The 22,010-nt window shown below is 37.9% G+C and overlaps 1 protein-coding gene across 1 annotated transcript; it reads right to left on the reverse strand.

Annotated features, from left to right (window-relative positions):
- Window positions 1–2,911: 2,911 nt before the first annotated feature.
- Window positions 2,912–12,338, reverse strand: soat2 (sterol O-acyltransferase 2). Its single transcript, XM_034532239.1, has 15 exons — window positions 12,260–12,338; window positions 11,783–11,841; window positions 11,467–11,606; window positions 11,327–11,380; window positions 10,944–11,051; window positions 9,927–10,209; window positions 8,253–8,328; window positions 7,460–7,544; window positions 6,784–6,829; window positions 6,349–6,478; window positions 5,811–5,908; window positions 4,959–5,057; window positions 4,643–4,778; window positions 4,000–4,145; window positions 2,912–2,968 (listed from the first exon to the last, which is right to left on the reverse strand). The coding sequence occupies exons 1-15, from the start codon at window positions 12,336–12,338 to the stop codon at window positions 2,912–2,914; spliced, it is 1,596 nt and encodes a 531-aa protein (XP_034388130.1).
- Window positions 12,339–22,010: the final 9,672 nt, after the last annotated feature.

A 22,010-nucleotide genomic window follows, 5' to 3' on the forward strand; every position in this document is an offset into this window, starting at 1 on the left:
CTCCTCTGTTGCTCTCTTGAAGGTTTCTTCCCTTTTTTCCCCGTGAAATGTTTTTTTCTGTTTCTTGGAAGTTTTTCCTGATCCGATGTGAGGTCCTGGGACAGGGATGTCGTATGTGTACAGATTGTAAAGCCCTCTGAGGCTAATTTGTGATATTGGGCTATATAAAATAAACTGAATTGAATTGAAAATTGTAGACTGGGAAAGAATAAGCTGTAAAAGCCTGATTGTTGAACCTTTGTACTGGCTGCATTACATGCTCAATATCTCATAACAGCTTTAATTTCAAAAAATGTATTGTGTAATTTAACCATTTATCAGGTCATTTAGATTTTAGAGTGCATCACAGCTAACAAATGAAAATATCTCCCTCTCTACCATCCGTATGCTGACTAAACATTTTTAAATATGTTCCTGTAAGATTCAATTCCATTTGCAAAGCTAAATTAACGCTGCAACAATGCATATTTTCAATTTCACAATGTATCAAATGACAGGCATGACTCTTAGTGGCAACAGATATACCACAGATAATTATCACCTGACTGCAGTTTCTTAGCTCTACAGTGATTTAGCGTGTTACAAGCTCATTGTTTGGGTTTAAGGGTCTGTACAGTAACAGCTGTTTTCAGCAAAGAGGCAGTTGTGTGCTTCCTGCCCCTCACCAAACAGCTAGCTGCTGATAACAAAGCATTTGGCAGCTAAAAAGCTAAATATTTCAGACCAGCACTAAAAGATGAGTGAATACTTTGTTTGTCAGATGGTCAGAAACACAACTCTAAATGATTTATAATGTGGTTTAATTTCTGCTGGAGGTTTAAAAAGACAAACGTTTTCTAAAACAACTTCATTGTGTGTTGATTTTTCATTGTTGACCTTTCACCCACTAAAGTGGCCAAATTCGGCTGTAATCATGGACAGTAAGGCACATTTTTATTTCTGCAAATATTTCTCCCCCATTGTATTCATGCAGCAAAAAGAGAACATTTCAAATTGAACCAGGATGGTGGCTCATTGATGGCTGACACACTGAAGACAAGACAGATCAAATGTGTGACAGTCCCTTTCATGTAAACGTTAAAAGAAGGCCAGTGATAAAAAAAGATGTCAAACAAAATGTCAAATTAAAAAGAAAATAACACCTAGATGATTTATTTTTTTCCAAGTATAACATTTGATGAATTAAGTCAAACGTAGACACAAATCTATTCAGTTCTACTATTGCCACTGCTTCTCAAAACCACCTGTCCTGCTGTTCCTCTCTGAGCTGCCATGGTATTAAAGTGTATGAGTTTACAGCGCATTACATCACTAATGCAAACACTGTACCAATGGTAATCCTCTTCTTCCTGTATGACTTCAGAGGGATGTGGCAGGCAGACAAACAGAGGCTTTGTGGCAGACTGATAAGACGCTGCACTGCCTGTGGTTGGTTGGTTACTACACCTGCTCTCCCAACCAATCCCTGCCATCTGAATGTCAACCAAGGCCCGGATTAAACATGCAGCGCACTGCAGGCTGAGTGCGCTCTCTGTTGCAGAGCCTGTTCAAAGTTGTCACTGATCTCACCATTCTTCTGTGAAACGTTTTCCACAATCATGTCCAGATTTATTATAAATATAGTGGGAATACAAGTTAGAGGTTCTGAGGGCTTATCAATGCCATTTAGATACATTTACTCATTCAAATAATTGGATCCAGGAAGGTTAAGAAACTAAGATAGCTTATAACTTAAAAAATACACAGTAACCATTATCCCCCTGTTAATTATTGTGTATATGACATGTTGTACATGTGTATTAATTATGAAGATTGAGCTGGGAGGCAATTAGCCAAGCTTAAAATTACGACTGGTAACGGGGAACAGCTCGTCTGACTGAACCGGTCAACAAGCTCTTCTAAAGCTCACTCTTGTACATGTTGTAGCCGGCTTGTTTAACCCGTACACAGAACATTTACACAAGTTCTCTAAACTTTGTTAATAAACAAGCTACTTTTTAATTAATGTGCAACAGTTTGCTTACAGTGTGATGTTCTATGAACACTTGATACAAATACAAATAAATCAGTATATTCCTTTAATACCTTTTAAAGAAAGTTTGGCAACCCTTTCTTTAATACTCATGCATAAAGAAAATACTTATTATAGCACTCTAGAAATATAGTAATTTATATAGTCACTCATGAATATTAATAATGCTTTATGAAAATAATCACAACAATGAACAAGATCAATTGTCATAATTACTTCATTTGTTTTGCAAGTATAATAGTATTATAGTATTATAATTCCCATAGTTTTAATAGATTACAATATTTTTATAATGCCTTTTAAGCACTGTTATGATGCAATATAATGTCATAAGTTACTCAAAGTGGTCATGTTTTGCTTTAAGCATTACATATCATTAATTCTATGCAAGAACACACAAATGATTCATTATAATGTTTTACTTCACTTAAAGCAAACAATGATCACTTAGTGACTTAAAAAGGCATTATGAAACAAAATGCATTATATATGACCAGCAAATATGAAATAAAGACCGTATAAGTCATTATAAAATGTTATTATTGTAATTATTGATATGATTATTGTTATAAAGCATTCTGAATATGTATTACCTATAACTACAAATATATTATAATAATAAAACATAAGTTTTAAAAATTATATAAGAATTCAGAGGTGAGTGATCAGCAACATACAGATCATGGCACATCTAAAAAAACAACATAAAGATAAAAGTAAAAAAAGAAATCTTTACACAATAAAAGCAGAAAATCATACATAAAATGTATATTTACAAGTCTTTCTAGTTCCTTGCTCTCTCCTGTGTTCAGTCCATCATGATTTTCAGACCTCCATTATTTTCATCATTCATCCATCCAGCCCAGGAAAAAGGCAGCATCAACTCCGGTAGCTGCAGGACCAGGATCGAGGTGTCACCAACTCCCAGAAGCTATTCTGTTGAGACGGAGTCGAAGAATTGGTCTAAGTATGGTGGAATCATCGATAATCCTTTCATACATCTCATCTGCATGATTAAACATAAACATCCATTCATCATCACTTAATAATCCCATTCAACGGATGTCATTTCTATTTTTAGTTATGTGTATTAAACCATTGTGTGTGTGTGTGTGTGTGTGAATGACGCCACTGGCTTTAGAGGATGCCTGATTGATGCGCAATAAGTATGTTAAGTACATCTGTGTCCATCTGTCAGACAAATCCTTCACATCTGTGACTTCATCAAACGTTATTTACGTGTCAGAGTCTTACAAACCTACTGTTACTCAACGTGTGTCTTTCCAGTAAGTATGTGTGTAAGTTGGGTGTGTCGTCAGGTTTATGCACTTTATATGTGTGTGGACACGTAGGCTTAGTAACAGATACTCATGCATGGCGTTAGTCAGATTCACCAGATATCTGTCCGATGTCCAATTACAAAGTCATGTGATGTACTTATGTATAGCATGTTTGTTTTTTCATTTAGCACATGTCACTTTTTTTTCCAAGTATTTTAGTCTATTTATTTGTATTTGAAGTTCATTCCCATGCTGGCCTACTTTCCATATAAGTATCTCAGAAACAGGGGTCAAAGTGCTGTCTGATGACATCATTGTAGTGCAGCTACAATCCTCGTTCACGCTGTCACACAGTGTCTGTTTATTTATCTCCAGCTCTGTTTATTTAAAGGATGTTGATGTGTTTCAATAGAGGGATAGTTGTTCAAGCCTTCAAACAACATAATACATCTCTCAGATGAATTTCACAGTATCGTAACATAATGTCTTTATGTCTTCTGCAGAAAAAAGGGTCATAAATCGCACTTCCTGTCAGATTTGAATTTGAAAGAAGCAAGTCTGGTATCATAAAACGTAAAGCTATCCTTAAAGAGTGGAATCAGCATCATCCAGATATAAAACAAATGAATGAAACAAGCTTATATATATATATTATACCAGCAGTATACATGTAGGTGGAGTACATACCCCTGTCCGAGGGCAGTGTATCTGAGCGTACCACTCCTGGCAGTACAGACACACCTGAACACCTTGACCCAGGAAAAGACACGCCCACATGATGACGTTGAACACGGGGCTCTGTCGCTTGTCGTTCATGGTGAAGTTAAACACCACTGTGAAAGGGCGACATAAGGAAAGCTGTTGTTGATGATTGTTTTGTCTGTGTGAAGGCTATCTGTAGCCACAGTTTATCTGCCTGAGATGTATGCTTGTAAGGACTGGGAAAAATAGTGCGAGCATGCAATGCAATTTTGTCAGATGACGACTTATTGATACCTAGAAGAAGAGGTAATAGAACAGCTATTAATTGTGTGCAGGAGTAAATAATCCCTGGTTTTTACTTTGAAGGTGAAGTCCAGAATGTAGAAGGCAACATTTAAATATTGTTAACAAGCCATTGTATTCAGAGACAGTATTATAATTTCAGCAACGATAATCAGGTAGACAAGCAACATTTATCGTTCTCTTTTTCTCTCTCCATCTTATTTTCTTCCTTTATTTAAAAGGCATGCATGCGATCAAAAGCTTTCCCCCAGCAGCACCGAATACCAATCATTTTTGTTGATATCGTTGTGAAGATTCTTCCCTGAATAATGAATGTGACTCTCACCTCCAAAGCAGGCAAAGAGACAGAACATGACGGGATAGAAGAAGCCAAATCCCATGCCCAAGGCGTATTCATGGACTACAGCAGAGACGATGAACACGGAGAGCATGGCAGCTGTTCGGAATTTCTTTTTTGAAAGCTGCAGTGATCAGAGAAAGGAAAGGGTTTCAAAGTTCAGAGGTCAGGCGGGTTCAGCGGGGAATTACAGGACTACGATACACACTTCATCGTGTGACATGCTGATGATTACATTATTGTTTTGTTCGATTTGATCGATTGTATGTAATCGTAGTTTTTCTGTGTTTGGCACTCTGCTCACCCAGAGGAAGTCTCTGTATCCGTAGTAAAAGAGCCAGTCGTGAACCACTACATTCCAGGTACGGTAATAGTTGGCGAAAGAAGTTGAGTTCCACCAGTCCTGGAAAATCAACACAGGGTAGTAAAATGAGTGTGTGGTTCAAAGTAAAACACAGAATAGAGATGGATCACTTCAATTTTGGCGTCTAAAAAACACTTAGACGACTGCTGTCAAACAAACTATACTGTTAATTCTAAGTTATACTGGTAAGAGCCAAGCCTGATGTTTGTTTTGTTTTTTAATATGAGCATAAATCTCATCATGAGTTTGAGAGTTTCTAGAGCTCATTTGCTGTATAGTTTTTTGTTTGTAATGTAAAAAACACAAATCCTCCATCTAAAGTGATTGTCACAGTCCAACCTCATTTAAACAGATAAGTGGTGTCAGGTGCACATCATTATTATTTAAATAAAGCGCTATCATAGAGATAGGCCAGCAGATGTCAAGGAAACTATGTGGCCATATTATCGTCAAATATTTATATATATACAGCAAAGAAGAGCTTCACTGTCTCCACCTCACTGTTATTATACATAAATCAACCTTCCAGTTGGATTCACAACTTGCAGCAACACATCAGTCAAAGCACATGAGCGCAACACTAAGTCAGGGCTTGTTCAGGAGCAAACTGTCTCAATAGAATATAATGATGGAAGAGTTACAGTTGTTAACTGTTTAGGGACCATCGGGCCACCCTGCAGCAAACTCACTCGTTATCAATCAAAATTCCCCCATCTGGAAAAGCAAGCACATCTGAAAAATAATGTCTTCACAGGAGAGATGATGCCACATAAAATCTGCCATGACACACACCTTGTAAAACATTCTGTCAGCAAAACGCAGCAGCTCCCCAAAGAGGTTGAGCCAGCAGTGCAGGAAGGCAAAAAAACACAGCAGAAGGATCATTATACCTGAGACAGAGAGAGAGAGAGAGAGAGAGAGAGAGAGAGAAAGAGAGAGAGAGAGAGAGGGAGAGGGAGGAAGTTCATGAGGATCACTTTTATTCTGCTCCCAGCTTTCTCATAAGAATTGTAACATGACACTGCTCTTATGTCACCACTTCAAAAAGCTATTCACTTATAGTGATAAACATGCCATGCTTTAAGACCTATATCTGAATGCATAATAGCATCTTTAATCAATTATCACTGACTTCAAAACACGAGAGACTTGTTTCCTCTATTTCCATATTAAGTGAAATATTAACCAGTGCTGACTCACATAGATAAGAGACAATAGAGGTTATAAGCAGAACTGACAAATGACTTTAATTTACATTTATTTTAAATGTGACTTCCCTATAATCTTCCAGAACCCGTTCCTCATCGGTGGAGAGTAGAAAGAACAGTACCTGGTAATATTGAGTTGAACACAGACAGAACCATGGTTCGTTTACTAAAAGGCTGGTTGGTCTCAGGTCCGAAGAGGGGCACACAGAGGCGGACCAGGATGAAGTAGGCGTAAAACAGGCATCCTAAGATCTGCAAATTCAGCGTTGAAAGGAAAAGGAAATGAAATATAGAGCACATTCGAGAATCAGCACAAACAAACTGGAGATTGTAGTTTGATCTGATATACAAGAGATTAAAGCTATGAAGCACCTGTAGTTTATGATCGCTTCAGGTTATCACACAATACACAAGTGCTCTGAGCACTTCTAGGTCAGATCCTTTGTAGGTCATTGACCCCACAAAGAACTTTTCTTACACAATCCGACTGAAAAGTGATAGGCCGAAGTGGGAAAATGACTTGAACTCTCAAAAGCCCAAATAAAGTTTCATCTTACCATACCAAGTGTGACGGCAACATACTTCCATCGTATGTGGGTATTCCTGCAGAAAGCAGACAGGAAGTCACTACTACACACATATTTACTGTATTGTTTTTCTTATATATGGTAGCCTATTAGTCCTTATGATTGGCCCAAATCTTGTTAAGTCAATGTTAGTGCACGTGAGCGTGCCACGCTGGCTAGCTCATGTTAGCACTGTAGGCTACATGGTGTTTGCACTGTTCATGGTGTTAGCACTGTTCATGGTGTTAGCACTGTACATGGTGTTAGCACTGTTCATGGTGTTAGCACTGTAGGCTACAAGGTGTTTGCACTGTTCATGGTGTTAGCACTGTTCATGGTGTTAGCACTGTACATGGTGTTAGCACTGTACATGGTGTTAGCACTGTTCATGGTGTTAGCAGTAGCACTGTAAGCTGCAAGCTGGTAGCTCAGGCTTCTCTCCATGTTGAAAGCTGTGAGATAAGATCTGAATTTTGCATTGAGCGCCTTTATTGTTTTACGTATCTGTGCTTTTTCAACTGCGACATGCCAAAATGTCTTACTTGAAAAAGGCCTGATAGTGTGTGGCAACATCATTTGCACTAACATGACTGTATTATCACTAATTAAAATAAAATAATGAAAGATAAGCAAAATGAATCCAGGTCAAAGGGACAATATGTCTTACCTAGGATATGATTCCCTGTAGATGAGTGTTGGACAGAAGAGGAAGTACAGATAGCTGGAAAATGTTGGGGATCTTGGACTTTCTCCTGAAAAGCAAAGACAATTCAGTAAGTTTGACTAACAAATGGAGTGTCCAGTTTTTAGTCCTCAAAGCTGGCAGTTAAATATCTTTTAGCAGTCTCATGTTGCTTTGAATGATTACAAAAAAAGAGTTTTCTTCAAAGGTTTTGGTTGTTATAGTTATAATTTAAGGTCTATGATTCAGACATTTCTCTTGTTTCATTATGTGACATAATAGCAGCAATTAACAGCTCCATCTGTGAACAATAACTATTTTGTGTGCCTTTATAGTGGGTTTATCACAAAATCATTAAGCCATTATGTGAAATTGTCTGTCATAAAGCTTCTAATCGTTTTTGCTCCAACTTTACTTAATGGAATTTAAAAATAGTACACATTGTATTTAACAGAGCTTGTGAAATTCTGTGTTAAAAAAGGAAGGTATTTTCAATCTCTTTCCAAAACCACTTGAAGCTATTCTCTGCCTGATTTTACCATTTTAAATCATGACTATACAGTTTTCTCATGGAGGATAGGATATCATGGGGCTGCATACACTTGAGGTTATTGATTGCATGGGTATATTCATTATTAGTTTTTACTTTAGAATGAATTATTAGGCAGTAGGTAACCTGCTGAGGTCATTTTTCTCTGGTGTCGGGGAGTGTCACTTTGAGTAATGATACTGCCTGAGGAGTAAATACACCTGACATCAATACAATTGAGCACAGTACCTTCCTTTGGTGTATTCTTCATGATAACAGGAGCGGTTTCTCTCATAAACGAGTAGCTCTTCATCAGGAATCGAATCTGGGGAAAAGTGATACAGTTATCAGTGGAGAGAGACAATGTATCAATTTCATTGTCTGTCTTTATTGCATGAATTGACAAAGTGAAATGAACAGCCCACATCTTGTGTTGCCTCATTCTCATGTTTCTGTTTCTGTGTATATCGACCAAATGATGCATTATTTAGCTCACTTCTGTAATTAATCAGGAGGAAGTACAACAACAGGGAACTGTAAAAATGTCTAATGTATAATTAGACTGAGAGCTCAGATGAAGATTATCTTACTTCATCCAACGGAGCTAAAATGATCATAGTACTAAGACGGGTTTGGGAGACCGAGGCTGGTGTGATAAAGAGGATGAGGAGGTATTACAGTGTACATCTGTGATGTTCAAACATGGGCTACACTGAGATCTACTTTCTCGCTTGGTGCCTTTCCAGCTGGAAGACTCACATCTCTGGCCAGCAAGCATTTCTTATCGAAATGTTCTTGTTGCTGACAATAAAGGGCTGTGTTTGGAATTTGGACTTCTATTGACTATAATTTATCGACAGGCCAGGGTGTTTTCACAGGGTGTTCCTGAAATTTAAATCACACTGCAGGTGTTAGTCAAAGAAATGTGACACTTTGTTTAGCTTTAAACAACCTTTAAACTGTGTAACAACCTACATTTTCTTGGAGAAAGCTGCTAGAATTATAAAAACTGACTTGGTTATCTGAAATCACTGAACAACAATGAAGTGCTCATGTCAGCTGTTCGGTGGCAGCAACATCCAATCACATTCACACTAGTGCACCAGAAGGCTCTTACCGTACCTTTACTGTATGTGTAAAAGGGGGATTAGTTATACGAGAAGAATCCTCAATGCTGCTCTGATTCTTTGTCAATTCTCCAATTCAACAGCTAGAGTCTGACCTCATTGCTATATGGGAGGGGGTACACTCAGAGATTGACTGCAGGTGGAGGCGGGGCTTTTGAAATCCCCTATGGACAGAAGTAACGGCTGCAGCAGTAGCAGCAGAGCAAAAGAGTGCCAGGTGAATGAAGCTGCCTGAACTGGCTCATAAGCTTTGCTACATCCAATATGTAAGCTAAATATAGCCCCAATAAAAGCCATTTGTATTATTCATCGAAACAACATATCACATCTTTGTTATAATAGAAGTAGATATTTAAAGATTTTTTTTTTCCATTTTGCTTGGTTAATTGTTTGCTGCCAGCTGTGTGGAATTGAGTCTGAACTAAGAAAAACAACTACTAAATAGCAGGAGTAATTAGATCAATCACACAATATTCACACATAACATAAACAAACATCTCTTTAATTTCGTCATTAAATATTGTGACCAAGACATGTCTTCAGCAGGTTATTGAGACAGTTAAAAAATGCTCAATGCACGCTAATGGACCAAAGTAATAGAGTCATGGTTTATACATTACAATTTTGTTGGCATTTCTGTACTGCAGTTACGAATCAGCAAACAGTATGTTTCATCTGTGATACATGCTGATGTATCAGTAAGGCTTTATTGTGGATGGCATTTCCACTCAGTAAGACTTGTGCAACTTTGCAACCAACAAATGTGACAGCATGTATTCCTCAAACAAACACTCACCTGCTCCAGTATCACAATTAAGCGTGAGGCTGGTGGGAGCTGGTAGTGTACAGCCACGTAGATGGGGAACAGTCCCAGTACACAGGTCTGCACTGCAAACAGGACCAGGCCCGTGCCGAGAGACAGCCCCAGCTTAGAGGGAAAGCTGTGGTACAAAGATCCCCAAAACACCAGAGTGAAGTAGGGGACGAGCAGGGTGTAGACAAACATCACAACCCAGGCCCAGGTGACCGTCCCCAGCCTCCCGAAGGCGAAGGACAGCAGGTCAAACTCCAAGACCAGCCTGAGATTGCATAAAAGAAATGCATTATAATCAGGAAGGCAATGGGCCCATTTGCATTAAAATGAGATTTAAAGACTCAACTTTAGTAAGGACATTTAGAGGATGCACTCTATTTGCCACTGTGGTCTGTTTTAGCTTTGAACAGGGTTTTGAATAACCATTTTAATCATATTACAGCATGACTGGCTTTAATAAATGCCAGTCAACATGCATTGAATGTTTTACCCATTCATTTATCTGAAGAGACCCCTCTGGTGATAACAGTAATAGATTTAATATACCCACTCACTGCAGCATGTCCAAGGGGTTGTGTAATTCAATACAACCAATCATCAATTTTCTGTCAACTGTGGGTGGATGTATCGAATAATTTGCACACAGTCGAGTTTCCCGAATTGGAGAAACATAAGAATTAAGCTCACAGTCCTGCGTGACTGCCAACAGCAACCAAATCATTACAGAGCTGCCCAAAGCAACAGCAGAAATACTCAGAGGGATTGATTGCTCTATCTTCCTGCTGCCAGATGAGCGGACAGGCAGGGAGAGAAGGAGGGAGGAAGGGATGCAACAAGGGAAAAGGATAATACGTTTTTAAAGGCTTTGGGGTAATTGAGTTTCTATTAGTTCAGGGTCACAGGACTGGAGACATGTCATTGTCGTAAACACACACACACACACACACACGCACACACACACACACACACACACACACACACACACTGTGTCACACTGACCTGCCCTGGTCGATGTAGTCGACAGCCAGCGTGCTCAGGCAGAAGATGAGGAGTACGGCGATGAACATGTGGTAGATGGTCCTGATGTGGTTGATCTCAAATAGTTCACTGATGAAGAGGAGGAGTGCTGTCGTTAAATTAGTTTGATGTTGTATTAATGTGAATGTCTGTAGTGCTGTATGTATATAAAGTTGTTTGCAGTTTCTTTATCTGTCGTTTAATGACTGTAAAAAATATATCTGAATTACAATAAATAAGAACTTACAATAGGAGTTACATTTAGATATTGCAGATTTTATAAAGATACTACTCCAATGAAAGCTTGATAAATAAAACAATATGTGGTCATGGTATATTGGAGAAGACTTGTCTTTCACACTTACTCCAACAGCGAAGGCCGGTCCATAAACACTTTGCCGTCATCCATTCTCTGAAAACTTAAACAAAAACGAGGATAAACACAACTCGCACATCAATGAGGAAAAATGTGCGCCAGTAGAAGTTGCCTCGTCCTCCTCTTTACCTGGAGGAGAATCTTTTGGACGTCTTTCCGTTAATCGCTGGCTGTAATTGGGTTAAAGGCTGGACGGACTCAGTCAGAGCTTTGTCAAGTAAATCACTGAGCTGATCCTGGACCTGCTGCAGGACTTTCACCTTCACCTTCTACAAGACACACAGGAGAAAGAGCTTTTTCAATTTTTTTAATATAACTGTTAAAAACATGACATGTAAAAGCTACACATGAGTACAGGTTTGTTGCTGAATAAACCAGAGTGAGTGGTAGCTATCAGTTTTGACAGAGAGAAACAGCACAATTGAGGGACTGTTGGGCAAGTTACCTGTGCATGTTTCTGCCACCGTCTTAGATCTTCCTCTTGTACATTATTATGGTCTTCAACTGCAGGGAGAAAAACATAACTTGAATAATATTAACTGGCACAATATACTGTACATATTGGACCTGAATGAATTAATCCAACTAATATAATTACTAGTTTAAATATTAAAAATGGGGTTATTATTGCTGTGTGGTTTGATGTATGCTTAAGTGTATATATATATATATATATATATATATATATATATATATATATGTGTGTGTATGTTGTTTCTGCTACCTTTGTTCTCATGCTCATGCCTAGAAAGATTTTATCTTTAAATGTAAAGCACTTTGAGTCTACGTGTCATAAAATGTGTTATTTTAGCTTTGAACAGATCAACCAGATATGCAATGATTTTCACAATACAACCCAATAAAACCAATTAATAATGTTTTCTATAAATAGATGAGCATGAAAATATAGTATTGGCCATACCATGACCAGAGATCTCATCTGGCTGACGGGACTTGATGTTTCGGTGACACAGTCCGTTAGGTGGCTCTGCAGTCGTCATGGTAACCAAATGACCACACCACAACACTCGTCTACTGGGACACTGGTGGATAATCCTGTGCATATACAAGTTCTAGGTTAGTCTCACACACATTGTCTTGCTTCCCTGAAGATAAATGATGGAAATCAAACAATGTACATTGTTTAGAACTGAATGATAATAAGACAGAGGTTCTGGTTATTGCACCTAATGATGCTTGTATCAAATTAATCTTACATGCTTGATTACAGAACACCACAGGATACCACGCGACGGGATAAGACATGTTGAGACGACACCTTGATAGGAACAATTGACACGGTCACACACCTCTTTGACTACCCCACTCCGTATTTCCTCACCTGGTAGCCTGTCAACACAAGCTTTCCCCTGTGAATTGTTCTTTTATTGGTATACATTTCTGGAGAATAGTCAGTAAAACAAATGTACAAAGAGTACTATTTCCTCTTTATTTCTTTTTTTTAAAAACCTGACGTTATATACAGTATGTTCTCCAATCCTCATCGGACCAACACAAATATTTGGCAAATGTAAACCTGTCAGAAATAATCAGTGGCATATCCCAAAGTAAGTAAATAGTAAGTAAGTAAAGTTTATTTATATATTTAAATATATCTTTGACCTTTCTCATCACAGTTTTGATCCACACATTGCTCTGTTCCTGGTTATTACAGCATTCCCCTCAGTGGACTGAGCTACCCAGTAAGTGATGTCAAACCAGGTGTTTTCACCCGCTAAAGAGCCGTGACATCACAGTACAGAGGAGTAACATGCTTGTAACGTTCAATTCCTGGAGGGCAGGGGAGTAAGTTATTCACTGTGAATTTACCCTTTGTCGAGGCTCGTCGATGTGAAGTCGAGAATATTAAATTATGAATCGAGAGATTAAATGAGGTCACAGGCCCGTTGCTGGTCGGTTGCCTCATGCAAAAACAACACATTAATATTCCTGATGAGCCTCAGTCACGAAGAGGTGAGCTTTCTCGTTTGAATCCTAAACTGAAAATGTGCCTGATCTGAATGCCGAAAAATATCAGGGTCAAAGGTTTTTGAACGGTAGTTACCCTACACAGCTTCTCCATAGCAAGAGTCCCTTGAGCTCAAGTTAAACAATGTAAACAAATGATAAAGCTGGTCCACATGTCCCCAGTGGAAGTTCACGCACTATAGATAAGATACACAGAGGAATGACAGAGAAGTAAACGACACAGAGTGACCTCATTTTATAATCCAAGCTATTTGATCATACTTATGAGATAGCTCTACACAGCAGATAAGCTCTCCACAGATACACAGATTATACATTATTTGGCTGTAGATGATGAGAAAGAGATGAAGATAAACATGTTTTTGAGCAGATCAGACTTAATGCCATCAATATACATTTGGAGGACGGGGGATCTTGCTTAAGAAATCAAACATATTCATTGGCTTGTCCTCTTTTCTTCTTACTCACTTGCAGCCTGCTTTATTTTCCTCTCATTTGTTGATAATGAATGACTGACGTCATCATTAAATAAAAGTTTTTATTTACACATAGTTGCTGTTTGTGATGAGAATGAATGGAAATATAAATCCACTGATTCCAAATAATAATTCCACCAGATTGCCCTTTCAATACACGTTGTTAATGTCTCTAATATTATTAAATAAATCTCATTGGACATTTTAGAAAAACCTGGTGTCATCATCCAGATGAAACTGGATTTAAGTTTATGGCTCAACTCCACTGGCAGATAAAAGTGCAAGAAGGTCCAGAGTGAGACAAAGTGGAGGACGAGTGTGGTAATAGCACGGATTAGGGGTATGGTAGCTTCAGGGAGTCTTAAAACATGTCGTTATGTTTTCACTGATGATCATTGACTTGCCATAATTAGTGTCTCCATAACCACAGTTAAATTAAGGTTGATAAATTAATGATGAATATCATCACTATTTCAGAGGGATTTCCAACTGTAAGATGATCATAGAAAAGGTTATTTATTGATGTTATGCTAATTAAATGTCAGAGCCATATTAAGGATTGAGTCATCTTGAGCTCAGCTGAGGATTGGCTGTGAAACACATTCTCAAGGTTTGTTGAAACAAGGAATAAAAACAAACATTTGAGGTCAAATTTTAAACACAAACCTTTCAAATTGCTCCCTGGTGCTTTACTTTTAGTTGGGTGGTTTATAATCTCTGAAATTAAATGACTGTAAAATTTATGTTTTGCATTATTGTATATTGTTTGAAAAACAGTTAATTCAATCATAACGTCCTTCACAAATACTTTAAAAGTCAACTAAAAACCTGCTCATGATCATGTTTCGTTAAATGCTGATGGATGAACTTTTATTTGACGGTCGTCTAAATTCGACCGTCAAACAACGAGTAAACGACTAAGAATGTCCAGCAGTCACTGAGTCCTCACTATTCTGTATTTTGTCATTTAAAAAATGACTTCTCCACAATTGTAGATCAAAGAAACTGTGGAATTAAAACCCTAAAACTGACATATGACAGATGCATAACTCAGGCAAACATCCACGAGAAACAGTTGTCATTGTGTCAGAGTTGTACTCACACAGACTTCCAGCCTGGGCGCTCAGTCAGCGGTCTACCGGCTGAGACGCAGCGTTTCAATTGATGATCCCTGCTGAGAGAGTGTGTTTTTAAGTACGTCTGTGTCACAGTTCTTGTGATCTGTGTCCTCTCCTTTCCTCGGCTGCTATTTTGCACTTTGCCCCTTTTGGCTCTTGGTCCCGGGCAGGTCAGGCCAAACCTTCTCCTCTACTTAATATATGTGGTCATGCAGTAGAGCAGTGGAGTTTGTCCTGAAGTGTCGTCTATTCACAGAGAATGACTTGTTGCAAAATGTATTCAGAGCAGTATAGATTTTTCATTTTTTTATGTTATGCCCTTTCTACTTGCCATCGCTGAATATGTCTGTAAAGGTTCTCCGACAAAGGTCAAAGGTTTTCAACAAGCACTGAAGGAATAGCTGCTTTGACGAAGCACTTGAAATATGCATTTTTGTTACATGGACATTTGACATTCACTCAGAGTTAGACGACTAATTCATCTGCTGAAAGAGAAACTTGTTTCCGCGCTCACCTTAAATTTCCATTTAAGACGAGATGATGCGAGAAGAGACATCTTGTGTTTCTCATAGATTCTGGATTATTAAATGTGGAAGAAGGAAAATATGTGATTGTAAGAATGTTTAACACACATTATTATTTGAAACAGAGTATTTTTATTCCGTATATCTTAACAGATGTGCATAAGGGATCATTAAGGTCAGAGGGAATACACATATTCATAAACTGTCCTCTTGTTGGAAACATGTCTCAAAAGCTTAGTGGTATAATTTCAGGAGAAAATACAGTGTTAAATAAAGCACTTGTTCATAGCTGTTCTGTGTCAACACAACTTAAAAAAAGTGTGTTTGTTTGTAGCAGTTGGACCCAAACAAACAGGCTGCACAAGTTTGTATTAAGTCCTTTCTCAATGTGTTTAACTTGGACAGTTTTCGGAACGAACTAAAAGCTAATAGTTTTCCAAATTGCAGTTCACACAGTGCTTCGAAAATAATTTCTGTTGAAAGTATTCATTTTTACAATAAGTGGTGTGTTCAAGAGAACAGCTGGTTAACTTATGAGCATCTTACATGCACACAAGAAAGAAAATGATCGGTTTAGTGAGAGGGTGGGCTCACACAGAAAATACACCATCACATCAAGTGTTATAGACCTATTATGTGACTGATTTATGAAATCAAAGCCATAGTAATAAGCAAAGTAACAAAGATAAACAAATTCACATGTCAGAGTGCAGACTGACAGCACCCCCCTCTCTGAGTACTCTGTGGATGTTTTGGGATTGAATGTGACTGACTCACTGTTGGCATACCTGTTTTATTCTCATTCTGGCAATGATTCTAATGATATAATGATGATATAATTAATATCATCATTGAAGAACACAAAAGGAAAAAAAGTTCTAGCACAAAATGTCTTTTTTTTCTTAGCCTATACTCGTACAGAAAATACATGCTTAACTTTTAACAGTTTCTGGACTGTTGCAACCGTTTTACAGCTGCTTTAACTCTCCTGGTTCTGGATCAACCTGTTCGTGAATCTGGATTTATTGAAAACATAATGTACCTTCTTTTATTGGACCTTCCCCTCAACCTTGAAGAAACTAGTACCCATCCCGTAACTCCCAATTTCTTAAGTCTTTATATTTATGGCTACATAAAGTGGTGCAAATACATACACTCGTATTTCTCTAAAGGGGAACCATGAGAATATAATTTTCCAAAATGATTAGTTACATTATTACCTCAAATTCCTTTTCGTATTGGAGGTTTTCTGAAACATATTTAAATATGCAAATGAGCCACTATTTAATGCTAAACATTGGTGAATTCAGAAGAACTGTAGCAAAATAACCTAAATGTGTATTTTGTATCTTTTCTTTCTGCCAATCTCAAAGAAGACTTGGTATGAACACAAAATAGCGTAAATTCTCAAAATTGATTAGCACATGATAAGCAATGTTTTTGTCAGGGGTGTCTCCCAGAAAAGCAAATAATAATTCCTGCATTTATTTTTCCAGAACATAGGATCGTCTACATCTGCTCAATGCTTTGGGGTAAACACCTCACATGACTAAAGTTGCAGAATAAGAACAAGACAGTGTAATAATGGTATGACATAGGATCATCTTTATTGAAAGGAGATAACAGTACTGTTTCTCAGCAGCTACAGAAGTACTGCATGCACTAAATCCCACGCTATAAACAAACCAACCAACGCACGCACACGTGTACAAACAAACATAGACATTTTTGCATCTGTTTTTTTTTTTTTACCACCCTACCACTCTTGGCATATATTTCTGCATATTTCGGCTACGGTTTCACATATTATTTACCTTGCCAGAACATTTTCAGTTTGGTTACAATGACTGAAAGTAAACTCTCCACTCACCCACACATTTAGAGCTCAGTATACAACCACAGGGCATGTCAGAGGAATAGTTGTTTTTCTCTGTGGTTTTCATTCATTAACAGCAAATTGATAACAAAAAAAAAGAAGGCCGTTCACATTCAACGAAAGGTTTCTTTAGGTTATGCAAACACACGCTTTTATGATAGTGTACCGTTTCTCAATGTCCTTTTTGACCCTTTGAAGACAAACTTAACAGCTGCTGAAAACACTCAGTGTAAAGTCTTGTGAAGAGGAACACAGAGAGTAAGCATAAAGAAAATAATGCATGTCTGATTAGCCTCAATATAAATAGAAGGAGAGGTGGCACAGCCCACAAATGTAAAATAACGTAATGATTTAGTATGTCAACGGTATCACTAAAGGTACACGGGACAAATCTGGGGAGGGAATTATTCAAATGAACAATTCAAATGCAGAGAACTTATAAATGATTAATATGGTGTACATTTAATATCTCTAAGAAACAAAACATTGGGCTTTACAGCCTTTACAGCTGTAGCTATATATATATATATATATATATATATATATATATATATATATATATATATATATTTGTAATACTATGATAAGATACTGAAGAACAGTAATATAGTTTTTGAATCTAACTGAAAATCAAAATTGATGTTAAAGAAGAACAGACACAGTTGTGAAGCTATTTCCTCTTTTCAAGTGTGTGCACGCTCCCGGTGTCTAAAGGCCTCAAGTCTGTTGGTCCCCTGTCTCTAGTTAATTAAAGAAGTACTTTAAGTACGATTAATGACTAGCTCCCCTCCCTGAAATACAAATGTATAACTTTCTTTTGTACTTCTTCCCTTGTGCTTCCCCAGTAAGTACACCATTAGTACCACAAAATATCTACACTGTACTTTGCAAGCTGTAAACTAAAGCGTTACTGATTTGCTTTGTTAAAAGAATCGCATGAAGTCAAAGAGTGAAAGACTCTGCGAGGAAGATACAGCTCCATGTCTCCCAAAATACACACACACACACACACACACACACACACACACCGTCCGTCCGTCACCCTTGACTCTCTCATCCTGACTGGCTGATCAGGAGCTCAACGGGAGAGTTTGAAGGGCGGCGTGACCATCGGCGTGTGTGTGCAGACAGTCAATGAACTTATCTGCTCAGATAACTTAGAATGCACCCAGGAACACGGTACCTACCTATCTGACACCGCTGTAATTTGGGGTCAAAGGTCAAACACCTTATTGTCTGATGAAGCGATCTGTGTGTGAGTCAGAGGAATAAGACAGGGCTACATCAGCTGATAACCTACAGTAACCTTTGGTTTATGTCTCTGTCAGAGCATATGTAGAGTATGAATCACGACAATCAGGGCTTTGGTTTCAATCTGAGGTGATTCATGGAGAACCGTAGGATTTGTCATACATATTGAAATGGCAGCTGCACAGCTACATGCATTTTCATGACAAAAACACTGGACATCTGCATTCAAAGCACACATCAAAACAAATGCTTCACATTCAGCAAATGCTATAAACTATGAATAGCTATATTGATCAATAGCAAATGAAAAAAAAAGTTTAAATAGCGAATATTTCTTTTAAACTAGAACTAGCAGTATAAAAATAGTTGCTACACAATTCTTTTTTTCCACTTTGCCATGCTTTTGGTTGTCATGACAAAGACTGAATATCTCAGAGACGATCCCTGACAGGCCGTTTTTTGTATGGATGATTTACAGTTTAAGAGTCTCTCTACTACGACAGAATCAGTCTTTTAAAAACAATAAAATCATGTGTTTTTGACTCTCCTGGTGGTTCAGATGAAGTTGCCTTTCAGACTAGTTGTAACCAGTGCAGTGGACCAACCGTCAGACAAACAGAGGCGACTGAATATTTGAGTGAACAATATTTTGATCAACTTAGCACAATGTTTCCTCATGAGCTTGGTGAGAAAGTGCCATTATCGGAGTCATCTGAAGGTCTAAAATTGACACGGTCTTTACCAAAAGTGTGATCTATAACTTCTTGGGCTATATATGGATATCACAGTTAATTGGGTGACTATTTATCTAATGTATGTATTTGAAAGATATCCTTAAAGGGTACCAAAATACAAAACTGATGTGACTTGAGGAGTTAAAGACTTTACTGAATACTATATATAAACTTAATTTCATTTATTTATTTTAAGAAAAGGTCAAATGTGAGAAATTGTCTCGTGTCTACGTTAAGGTTCGGCCAAGTTTCAACTATGGCAGGTGTGTGTATCTGTATTTTAGTTTAGTGTGTGTTCTGTGGGTTGGTCTACCTGCGTGGCAACTGTAGTCTATATGTGAAAAAACATGATGGACTATATTGTTACTATGACTACTGACACTGCTTCTAAAAAAAAAAAAAATCATCATACAGTATTGTAATAAGCCTGATGGCACTGCAGTATATTTGTAGACAGTCCCACTTACACTATCCTGCTGCTGTAAAAACTCACTAGAACACCAAATGTGTATTAATCCACAGCTGAAAATGGTCCCCAATAAATTCACTATTTACTCCTGTTTGAAAAAGAAAAGCCTTATTTCTTTAAAGGAAATTACAGAGCCGTTTGGTAAAAATATAAACAATATATCCAAGGCCTGTTTTTAAACCTTTACATTTTAAGTTTGCTTGAGACTGAGAACCACAGGCAGGCTGGGGAAGTACTGAGACACAGTAATACCTTATTAGTTTTGGTATTTCATGAGTTTTGTTGACAACAAACAGATAACAATAATACCAGCCTTATCCATTAAACACAACTATTATTTAAAGACTGAATTCTCCATTTACATTTACTTTTATTTCAGACTAAAACATTTCATGGTAATCTGGACTCACTTGATCCCTTAATATTGTATGTGTTGAAGACCAACATTAAAAATGAACATGCACAGTCATAAAGTATAAATATTAGCTAAGTGATCTTGAGGTTCATTGTTGAGTTTTCAGATCCATACGCATGTTTAATGATAGTAATAGTGATTAAGACTTATTTGTTAATTGTACTGTTGCGTTTTTGTTTACTGTGACACCCTCACTGAGACAAACAGCACACCCTAGTGGTTACCTTCAGCACTGTACCTTCTCTTCCACCCCTTCATGGGAGAGTGTGCAGCAATACAGGTGTAAGCTGCCAAGTCTGACATTTGAGATGCAGTGCATGCCATGGATCTTACTGATACCAACATACACCCCACATCAGTGTAAAGCAAGGAGACAAGATTGAAGAGGAGCGAGCAGGGAAGGGAAGGGGACACTGGAGAGATCGGGGTCTGTTTACAGCAGGTGAGGATGAGAGAGGATGAGAGAGGAAGGAGAGGCAGGGAGGACAGTGATCAACTGCATGCAGATTTACAGAGGAGGCCTCAGGAAAAAAACTTCTGCCTGGAGAGACAGAGGGAGAGAGAGAGAGAGAGAGAGAGAGAGAGAGAGAGAGAGAGAGAGAGAGAGAGAGAGAGAGAGAGAGAGAGAGAGAGAGAGAGAGAAAGCAACAGTCAAATACATTTGTGAGTAACGGAGAACGAAAGAGCAGCCAGTGAGTCATGGCAACATTGCCAGAAGGAACATGTCTCAAATCATTTGATTTCTGCTGTCTTCACTCAGAGCTGGAATGGCATGTAGTAGTCTAGAGATACATTTATACTACATAGCGTGTCAAATCCACCAGTGCTGTGCAAAACTTAGGACTACGATTTCCAAATTAATTTACTGTGGTCCCTTTGATAAGTGGTGCTGAATAATATTCACTTGAATACATGAAAAAGGCAACTGAATGAAGCGTGCGACAGCAAAATTAGTGGGATGAAGTAAAAGCCCAGAGGCACTGATCATTTAATTCCTCTTTTCCCTATATGTATTTCCCAGAGGAATATTTGTTATACTATTGTATAATCGTTGACCCTCACTGGGATTTATGAGAGAGTGAGTTAAAAGAGTGTGTGGCGCTGATCCGAAGCAGATGCCGTTTGTTGGATATTTCTGTGCAAAGTGTTTCACAGTGTACTCTGTGAGTTCGGGTATTTTTAGTGTTGGGAAATAAGGAAACAAAGCTGTCCCTGGCAGCTGGCAGTGTTGTAATCTCTGCACAGCACCTGAGGGCTGAGACCCAAAAAGCTTTAAAGTCATCGTGATGTTTCATAAGAAAAGGTCTGCTCCCAAACCAATATATTCAAGAGTGTAATAGAGTTTTAATATACTTAAGATAAATTAACTGCTGGATATGTTTGGATAAGAAAATCCCTATTATTATCTATCTATCGTCTCTATTATTCCATGTAAATATTCTGTTTCAAATGGCATTTATTCAGGTAATGTTTGATAAGCAGCAGGGAAAAGTTGCAACATCATGATTATTTCCTTTCCAGTTCATGTTTAATTGTTTCAATAATCAAAACAAACGTCATACTTGCAATTGAGCATGCAAGAGCTCGGTAGGTCTCACAAATGTAACTGCAGTTTGCGAGCCACAATTGTCCTCACACTCACAGCAGTGCTTTCTCGAGAAAAACCTTCAGATGAATTTAAAGTATGTATGTATGCAATCACTGACATTTAATGTTGCCATTTGAGGCGAGCTTTTCGGACAAAATATGCGTACAAATTTAGTATAGAAGCACGTCTTTAAAAGCATACTGTATGATATTTGAATTGAAAAAGCATAAAAA

Source organism: Cyclopterus lumpus, chromosome 5, assembly GCF_009769545.1.
Source record: "Cyclopterus lumpus isolate fCycLum1 chromosome 5, fCycLum1.pri, whole genome shotgun sequence".
Taxonomy (NCBI): Eukaryota; Metazoa; Chordata; class Actinopteri; order Perciformes; family Cyclopteridae; genus Cyclopterus; species Cyclopterus lumpus.

Coding starts and splice junctions, on each gene's coding strand:
- soat2 (XM_034532239.1), bottom strand. CDS start 12,338: ATGACGACTGCAGAGCCACCTAACGGACTGTGTCACCGAAACATCAAG. Junction 8,329..9,926: donor TAATTGTGATACTGGAGCAG/GTGAGTGTTTGT, acceptor ACTTTTCCCCAG/ATTCGATTCCTGATGAAGAG. Junction 4,146..4,642: donor TCTCTTTGCCTGCTTTGGAG/GTGAGAGTCACA, acceptor GCCCTTTCACAG/TGGTGTTTAACTTCACCATG.